This window comes from Condylura cristata, unplaced genomic scaffold, assembly GCF_000260355.1.
Source record: "Condylura cristata isolate star-nosed mole 26May11 unplaced genomic scaffold, ConCri1.0 scaffold00008, whole genome shotgun sequence".
NCBI lineage: Eukaryota > Metazoa > Chordata > Mammalia > Eulipotyphla > Talpidae > Condylura > Condylura cristata.
In genome coordinates, this window is record NW_004567109.1 from 21,611,564 (window position 1) to 21,621,215 (window position 9,652).

The 9,652-nt window shown below is 55.5% G+C and overlaps 1 protein-coding gene across 1 annotated transcript in view; it reads left to right on the top strand.

Moving 5' to 3' along the window:
* KCNQ4 (potassium channel, voltage gated KQT-like subfamily Q, member 4) overlaps positions 1-9,652 on the top strand; it is a gene marked incomplete at its 5' end in the record, with an annotated part of 53,001 nt that overhangs the window by 19,349 nt on the left and 24,000 nt on the right. The window contains one exon of the mRNA XM_012722108.1: positions 9,257-9,347. Within this exon, the coding sequence (XP_012577562.1) occupies positions 9,257-9,347 (91 nt within the window). The remainder of the gene's footprint in view (positions 1-9,256; positions 9,348-9,652) is intronic.

The following is a 9,652-nucleotide window of genomic DNA, read 5'->3' on the forward strand; positions in this document are numbered from 1 at the left end:
TGTGCTTTAACCCACTGCGCCACCAGGGAGGGCCAATAAACAAATCTTTAAAAAAAGAGAGAGAGAGAAAGAATGGAGTATCAAGTGCCAGGCTTGAGTGGGAGACTGGGCTTTGCTTGCTGTCGTGGGGGTAGGACCTTCCTTGGGCCACAGCCCACAGTCAGTGGATGTCACACTTTTTAAAGAAGCCACGAAAGACTTTATTCAAATGGAATCTTAGGCCAAGGCCGGCCTGTAAAACTGAGCCACCCAGATGGGCCTGGAGCAGCTCCTATCTTGTCCACGCAGCTGATATTCCTGCCCTTAGTTGGCTTGTACTTCTCTGGCCTCCCATCAGGAGGGCCCACGCTCTGTTTACTTGAGGAGTCAGCTGCCTGGCCTACCTGCGCAGTGGGTGGCCACTCGTCCCCTGTGTTCCCACCTTTGGCTCAAGTGGACATGTTGCTCAGCCCACTTACCTGGCGCACCTGGTAGGCTGGTGGGCATGGCAGAGAGACACAGCAGGAGCAGGAGGGAGGGCCGGGGCTGCTCCGGGCGGGGGGGATTGGGGCTGTGGCTCCTTACACCTTGCCCCACAGACACTGTCTTCCATGCCCTTGTGGGACTGAGACTGTTCGCATAAATTCAAAACTAATGGGCGCAGGGAAGTGGGGGTTGCCCGCTGCAGGGAGAGGGCAGTCCTTCGTACAGTCTTCGTTGGGGGGCACAGCTGAGCTTCCTGGAGTAGAGAAGGGAAGGTGATTGAGGTGCTGCTCATCTCTACTCTTCTTTTTAAAGATTTATTTATTTATGCATACAGAACTGGGGTACAGATCAGAGGTGTGGGGGATGAGAGCACTGAGCAGAGACAGAGTGGGGAGCAGAACAGGCAGATCTACTAAGATACACTGCTGAGGGGAGCAGCCTGTGGGCAGGAGAGGTCTGCCGCACCACGTGGGTCGCCTCCCTGCCTGGGGATGGAACTTGTGCCACAGAGACTACGGTAGCTTCACAGTGCTGCACTTTAACCCGCTGCGCCACCAGGGAGGGCCCCATCTCTGCTTTTCACACCCCTCTGCCCGCTCTCCTCTCTGGCTCTTAGTTCCACCCCTAAGAAAGACCATCTAGTGGGCTCAGCCCAACCGTTGGGGTGGGGGGCTTTCTTAGAACTTCAGCTTGGAAGAAACAGTGGTGGCCAGGAGAGGGGCATGGAGCCATGGCATTGTGTAGGGGTGGCCTTCCAGGGTCTGGTGACTTCAGAGCCAGCTCCCAGGCTTCCTGTGGGCTTGTGCAGTCTGTGCCCTGGGGGGTGGGGGGGGGGAGAGTGCCACTGAAACCAGCCTGTGCCCAGGGGTGGTCAGCCCAGAGCAAGAGATGCCTGGCTTTAGTGGGTCCATCTAGAGGGGTCAACTTTTTTTTTTTTTAAGATTTATTTATTTGTACATACAGAACTGGGGTACAGGCCAGAGGCTCAGGGGTGGCGAGAGGCTTCACCAGAGACAGAGTGGGGAGCAGAACAGGCAGATCGACGAAGTACACTGCTGAGGGGAGCAGTGGGCGGGTCAGGAGAGGTCTGCCTCGCCATGTGGTCACCTCCCGGGCAGGCGGGAATCGAACTCATGCGGAAGTGGCTTTAGCTTCTCAGTGCTGTGCTTTAACCCTGCGCCACCAGGGAGGGCCGGGGTCAACTTTTTTATAGTGTTTAGGCTGAGGCCTTTCTTACTGGTCCAGTAGGAGGGGCATTTCCCCATGGTTTGTACTGTGTGTTGGCAGCTGTTCAGCCAGGGACCTCATCAGAGAATCTGGAAGTGAGCTGGGCAGTACCCTCCCCCTCCACCCATTGCTAGAAAATAAAAAACCGAAGAGAACTTCAGCTGTCACTGAGTTGTCCCCCCTCCCCCTTCCTGTTGCAGACAGGGAAACTGAGGCCCCAGGGAGGCTTCGTCCTTGGCCTGGAACCCTAGCTCAGGCCTCTGGTCCAGAGAGGCGAAGTTGGCGGCGCAGCCCTGGTGTGGAGCCTCGAGTCACGTGCTTTCGCTCCCTTTGCCATATTTAGAATAGCTGGATCAGGGGAAACTTCTCTCCCAGCCCCTGAGGATTCTTGGAAAGAGCCGTGCTCTGAGGCCTGGCTTACTGTCCCTCCCCTTATCCCCCTGCCAGAGAAAGTAAGAGTCTGTTCTCCCCAGAGGAGCCTGGAGCCCTCCAGGCCACACTGCCCCGCCCCCTGTCACACCACGTCTCTTTAGCATCAACTCAGGCTTGGGATTTAAGAAGGCCTTTCCCACTGGGGACTCTGTGTGTACGTGTGTGGGGGTGGGTAGGGGGGGGTCATAGCTCGGCCCTCCAGGAGCCTTGACTGAGTGGGGACAGGGACCCCCAATGTGGGAAGACTTTGCCTATGAGGCCATGCTCAGGGGGGCAGGGTAGGGGTCAACACATCCTAAGCCAGATGCAGAAATGAGGGGGCCAGCTGCTGGCTAGGTTGGCAGCAGCCTGGCAGGGCTTGGCCCTGTGAATGGACGATGGAGAGGGGGAAGGGACAGACCCAGGAGGGAGCCAGGGGCAGGGCTAGCACCCACATTTCCTTTCTCATGGTGGCTAGGGGCCCCTCACTCCATCAAGGCTGCCTCCTCCCTCAGGATCATCCAGCCTTAAAAACCCGAGCCCCAGGGTCCTCCCTGGTGGCACAGCAGGTTAAAGCACAGCACAGAGAATCTTAAGCCACTTCCGCATGAGTTCGATTCCCGCCTGCCCCGGAGGTGGCCACATGGCGTGGCAGACCTCTCCTGACCTGCCCGCTGCTCCCCTCAGCAGTGTACTTCGTCGATCTGCTCCCCACTCTGTCTCTGGTGAAGCCTCTCGCCGCCCCTGAGCCTCTGACCTGTACCCCAGTTCTGTATGCACAAATAATCTTTAAAAAAAAAACCCAAAAAACCCACGCCCCAAACCAAACACAATTTGAAATGTGTGTGCTGGCAGAGTACCTGCCATGTTCTGGATCTTTCCTTCTGTCCTGCTCATTGAGGATAACGGTCCTGTGTTCTCATGGGAGTCCTTGGCTCCCTCTCCCTCCTGTGTGCCCACTGTTCAAACTTCCTTCACTGGGCCAGGCCCTCCATCCAGTCTGCCCCCCTGTAAGCAGAACCCCTGGGAGCTCTTTGGCTCTTTTGCTCCCAGTCTCCTTGGAAGCTGGGGGTGGGGGTTGGGGGGGGGACAGTTCCTTCCTGCCCCAACTGCTCCCTCCTGTCCCAGATCCCAGCCTGCCTGCGCCTGGGGGCTTTGTCATTGATTGCTCCCTGTCCTACATCTTCAAGTTCTCTCTCTCCGGGCTCCTTCCCTTGGCTCATCTTTAAACACGTCCCGGGCTCCTTCTCCAGCTACTGATCTAGGGCCCTGTTCTTTGCTCTTTAAATAGCTAGACCTCCCCTCACTGTCTCCACTTCCCGACCTCCCCCCACACCCCACTTGGATCCCCTCCTTCCTTCCCTCTGAGGCTGCCCTTGCCAGGGTACCCAGTGACCAACATGTCACCAAATCCAAGGGACATTTTGAGGCCTTATCTCGCGTGACCTCTTGGCAGCATTTGACACCGCAGTCCACTCCTTCCTTCTCGAGACTCCCTTCCCTCAGCACCTCTGCCACCTCTCCTTGTTTCCCTCCCCTCCTGCTGCTGCTCCGTCCCTGTCTGCACCGCCTTCTCCATGGGCCCTCTAAATTTGTCACCGGCTGGCTGGGCGTCTCCGGCAGGCCCTCACTTCACCTCAGTCACAGCCCTCACCCCAATGCCAGCCCCAATCTGCCTTTCTGGCTCAGGCAGAAACACGCCCACCGCGTGTTTGCCCAGTGTCCCAAGGCCCTCTGGACCTCAACAGTCCAAGTGGAACTCGCTGTCCCTTCCCTGCTCCCCCACTGACCTGTTCCTTCTCAGACCACTCGTGACATCTTCCCGATGCCCGTTGTCCCGCTCGGATTGTAGCATTCACTCTCACTGTCCCCAAGTCCAGGTCGTCACCGAGTCCTGTTTCCTAAATCCTCCAGCCCATGCACTTCTCTCGGCTCATCTCTGCAGGCTGCCCGCAGCTCCTCGAGGTCTTAGGGAGGCTGCTGCCGGCTTTTCCAGGTCAGCGCCACCTCCTCTAACCGGTGCTCCACACTGTCCTCCACATATCAGACCTGCCTGAAGCGTGTTGACACAAGCTATGCAACCTCTGTCATCAGACATGGTCCTAATGTATAAAATAAACTTCTGCAAAAGGCAGAACAGGAAGACTTGCCCCCAACTCCGATTCCCGGGTCTTCCTCGCTCCCCTTTCCCCTTTTTCTCCTTCTCCCCTTTTTAGGAATCTCCACTCGCTGATGCCTCAATAGTTGGAGCTGGTCTCCAACAGCTTGTGCCTTTAAAACAGTGCTCAAGGCGCTGGGAGTGACCCTCCATGCCCGGGTCCAGCCCTTTGCTGTGTCCATGGCCCCTTCACTTCAGGCGCCACTGTCCGGAACTAGTCCCGCTGGCACCAACAGGCTTCTACGTCACCACTGTTTCCTTTGCCAGGGGCAACCCTTCCCCAGGGGTGACCCTTCCCCCTGACCCCCCCGCCCCCCACTTTGGATCTGCTGACATCTTCTTAGCTACCCCCTGCTCCAGACCCCTGCACACTCGCATGCCTCAGCCAGCGTGTCACTGCTGTGTCCATTTGTTTGTTTCCTGAGGGTCTGCACTGTTTCTGACTTGATGGTGAACCTGGCTGTGTGCGGAAGGCAGCTTGTGCTTCTTAAATGAAAGGGTGCGGAGTACTTAGGCCACGAGCCCTTTTCTGGTGTACAGTGCCAGCCCTCCTTCCTCGTCATCGTTTCATCTCTCCAGTCTGAGTTACTATCCCACCCCTTTATAAATGACCAATTCAGTGTTTTCATTTTTTAAAAGATTGATTTATTTAAGCATACAAGAACTGGGGTATAGGCTAGAAGTATGGGAGGCGAGAAGATCCACCAGAGACAGAGTGGGGAGCAAAACAGGCAGATTGGCTGAAATACACTGCTGAGGGGAGTAGCCGGTGAGACAGGAGAGGTCTGCTGCACTGTGGGGGTCACCTCCCTGGCCGAGAATGGAACTCCTGCTTCAGTGTCTGTGTTTAGCCTGCTGCCCCACCAAGGAGTGCCCCAACTCAGTGTTTTTAGTTAATTCACCATGAGGGCAGCCATGCAGAACCCTTCCTGAGCCCCGTTTCTTCACTGGAAAGCAGGGGGTGGTGATGTGCCCACTCTTATTCATATTGTGAGAAGTGAGAATATGAATGCAGAGGGCTTGGACAGCGCCTGGCAATAGAAGCCCTCGGCCAGCAGGCACAGCTGTGGTTATTACCTAGGTCCCCCAGCGAATTGGGGGTGCAGCCGATGTTGGTGCATGTCCCACCTTTCCAGCTGGGCTTTCCTCACTCCCCTGGCTCTTGGCTGCTCCTGGGCACTAATTTGAGAAAGTGGGGGGAAGGGTGAAGGCATTGTTGACAGTTGTCTGAAAAGCTCTGAGTTGGCTAATCATCCAGTCAGCCACAGCCACTCCCATTAGCTAAGTCAGTGACTCTCAAAGGAGAGTCCCCGGAACCATGGGTGTTAGTATCACTAGGAACTTTGTAGAAATGCAAATTCTCAGATCCCACCTCATACTTACTGACTCAGATAGGTGAAGAGTGGGGCCCAGAAATTAGTATTTTACCAAGCCCTCCAGGTGATTTTGAGACCTGCTATCGCTTGAGAATGACTAATCCAAACACACCATTCACCTGGTCACCTAGCTGCCCTCCTGAATGAAGGGGATGGCCAGAAGGGGAGTAGTGTTACAAGTCTCACCATGAGCCTTGGCCTCAAAGAGCAGGCCAGCAGAACCCACCCTGCCCAGGTGTGCCTCTGGGCTGGGTGAGGAGAACGCGGCCCGAAATTGCAGCCAGACATGATGGGCAAAGTAGCTACCAGGTGGCCTTTCTGTGGGAGCTCTCAAAGAGGTCGCCCAGTCAGCCCCTGTGGGCCACCTATATTTGTACAGATGAAGAAACTGAGGCCTGAGAGGGGGCAGAGACAATCCTCAGTTCTTACTTGTGCAAAGGAAGTCACGCACTGGCTCTGGTGGACACGGCAGCCCCAGCTGGGGTCGTGTCCCAGAAGGTGTCTGTGTGAGGGTCCTCAGGGGTGGTTGGGGGGTGGGATGGTTATCTGTGCTGAGCTTCCAGCCTCAGCTCTGCCATGAGCTCACCGTGTGATCTTGAGTAAGCCTGTCTCTCCCTGGGCCCCATTTCTTCATCTGGAAGATTGGGATAATTATTCAGGTGCCGGGAACATGAGGTGTTCTCTGTCAGACTAAGTACAGCTGTTCAACTATATTGAGCATTCAGAGAGGAGAAACTAAAACAGTCTACTGAGTGATGGTAGACTGTTGGTCAAGGATGGAGAACCACTTTCTCTCCCATTCTCAGGGTGGATGCTGGGGAGGCCGGGGTGGGGGAGGAGCGGGGGGCCAGGGAGGGGTGGGCTTGGAACTCTGGGGATATCCTCAGTGGGCATAAACTGGTGTGCAAATCTCTGCCCCTGTGAAACTGTGTGGTGTGGTGTTTTGATGTTTGTTTGATGTGCGTTTCTGTGATTCATTTACTCAGTCTTTCAACAATGCTGTGAAAAAGTAAGTGAAGAGGAGTAGGGGAAGAGAGTGGGGATGGAGCCACTATTTTGGAGAGGGGGTGGAGAAGGCCTCTCCCAGGAAACGATGTTGGAACAGAGACCTGGATGAGTAAGAGAGCAATAAATAGTCAGAGGGAGCAGCAAAGCAAGTGCAAAGCCTGGAGGTGGAAACGTTTGGTGTGCTCCAGGACTGGCACTGAGGCCAGGATGGCTGGGCGCAGGGCCCTGTGGCCGAGGGGCAGGGGAGATGAGCCTCAAGAGGTGGGGCAGGGGCCAGAGCTTGCAGACTCTGCAGGGACATGCCCAGGAGTTGACTTTTACTCTGTGGGAAGTCAGTGGGGAGTTTTAAGGGGAGCAGAGCTTTGCGGCTTTACACCGCCTGCTGGCTAGCCCTTATGCTCTGCAGAGGGTGGGTTGGAGAGGGACAGGACACTGGCCGGGCCACGTGCAGCCTGGTTAGGAAGGGGAGCCAGGTGTGGCCAGGGCTAGAGCCACCAGAAATGGCTCCAGCACAGGATGTGGAGAGTGAGGGGGCGGCAGAGTTGGGTGATTCTGGTTGGGAGGTGGTGCCATGCTGAGATGGGGACACCGGAGAAGAGCAAAATTAGAGGATATGTTGGGAGTTTGAGGACATCCAAGCAGATATGTTGCGTAGGTAGGTGCAGGCTGGACTGGACTTGGGTTGAGGCTGCCACATCTCACCTGCCGAGCGGCAGGTGCTAGGTAGGAAAGGGGTGGGGCAAGATTAAACATGGTTTTCCCTGTTTGTATTGCCAAGCAAATGAATTAAAAATTTTGTATTCATTTGGTACTACCCGTGTTTTTTCCTAAAAAATTAGGAAATGCAAAAGCCAAACCCCTTCGTTTTCGTGAGACAAGCCGTGCTGACTCGTCGTATGTATATAGAAGCATCTATATTTTAAAAACTGGGATCACACTGCCCTTATGGTTTCATAATCTGCTTTTTTCACTTAGCCTGTTCTGGAGCAGATATTTTATAGATGTGTAACGATTGACATGGAAAGAAAAGTGTTGAGAGAAAAAGATTCTTGAGAACACCCAGTAGGCCCCTTCCATCACACTGCTTCTGCTGAGGCCCCGGGGTCAGCCAGGTGTGGGGCTGCCGGTCTCTGTCCGTGATCACGACCAGGATCCAGGCCCATCAAGATGTGGCCGCAGTGGGCTCCTCCTTCCCTCATCCCCTCCTCTTCATGCCTTACATCTCCACGCTGACTGGGCTCTGGAACTGGCCAGTGGGGCCTCCTCCTCACCCGCTCATCTAAAAGCCTTTACCAGCCCCAGCCACTTCTCTCCTCCACCCAGGGGTAAGCGCTGGGGCCCAGACTTCTACCTGCCCCCCAAGAAGGCTGGAGCCCCTGCCCAAGGAGGGATTAACGGGCTGGGGTGGAACCATGGCCTTGACCTGCCTTTCTGCCCATTATCCCCTATGTTACACATGAGGAGACTGGCTCAGAGCGCGTAGGTTACTTCCTGGGCCTCACACAACAGGACTGAGACTCAAGCCCAGGTCTCTCTGACCCCGGCCCTAGGCCTCTGCACAGGGAAACATGAACACAAATCAAGCCATGTGTAAAGTGACTTGGGCCACATACATGGGCACCAGCATTGGCGGGGGCCTCTGAGTGGGAGCAGTGGGGTGGGGCTCCCAAGAGCAGGTGGAGTTTGGGGTGGGAGTAGAGGAAGGCGTGGAGTCTCAGTGGGCTGAGCTCTTGAGGTGTTTTAGGCCACAGAACCCAATGTCAGCAGTCTCAGAGGGGAGACCCAGAGGACATTCGGGAGCACTGTGGGTCAGCCTACAAAGGATGAGTTTCTAGAGATGCCCTTCCTCGGGGTGGGGGGGCCCTCTGGGCACGGGTGTGCTGAGCACACCCCATCCAGGAGAGGAAAGCTCTGGGAGTCCAGCCTCCTTGCCGGTGGCCTCATCAGCCTGTACCCATCAGCTGGCTCGCCCTCCACCCCCTGTACCCCGGGGTTACCAGCTTCGCTCCATGCCCTCTCCCCGTCCACTGGGCGGTTGGGAGCCGTGGTTGGCCTCTGCCCTGGACATACCGGGTGACTCTAGGTGAATCCATTTCCCTCTCTGGGTCTTAGTTTCCTCAAATGTTTAATAGAGGTTGAAGGAATGGTTGGATTCGTTGGGTTCCAAAGTTCCTTCCATTTCTGAACATCTGGTTTGGGCCACTCCGTGGGATCTGGGTGCCCTCTGGTGCTCTTGGGAGTTCCCGGTCTCTGTGACAAGGCTTCTCAGGGCCTGGGTTCCTCCAGTGCCTTCTCCCACTCTGCTTCCCTCCCTCTTTGCCTGTCCACCCTGGTCCCTTTTCCTTCTATAACCATCTCATCATTTAATTCCAGAAGACCCATGAAACCAGGGGTAGGCCCCATTCTGTAGATGAACACATACTCCTGCCACCTTGGACTTCATACGGAAATGCCACCTCTGGGGCATTTCTTTCAAGACAGCCTTAAAACTGAGGCTGCCACTGTGCATGGCTGAGCCTGGAGGCACTTCCTGACTGAGGGGCCCTAATCCAGCCCTGAAAGACCTGCACTCAGCACTGAGTGGGCTCTTCCCTTCATGCTGCCATTGCAGATTTTTGCTGGTCTTCAGCTGCCTGGTGCTGTCCGTGCTGTCCACTATCCAGGAACACCAGGAACTTGCCAATGAGTGTCTCCTCATCTTGGTGAGTGCAGAGTCTGGGTCTGAGGCACGCGGGGTGAGGTAGTATCTCTGGGCTCAGGGTGAAGGTGGGGAGAATTTTCTTGTGGCGCCGAGAGGGCAGTGCTCCCTGAATGGGTGGTGGTGCCTGTCTAGGCTTCATTCCCTGCTTCATAGCAGCTGCTGGGAGCATTTCTGCCTCATGTCGGGCTTATAATGGGTGAGTAGGTCCTACTTATTCCCTTCTCCCTGCCACATCCCATAGCTTGCTTTTTTTTTTTTTTTTTTTAAAGATTTATTTTCTGACTTAACGTGGTGTATCTAGCTTTA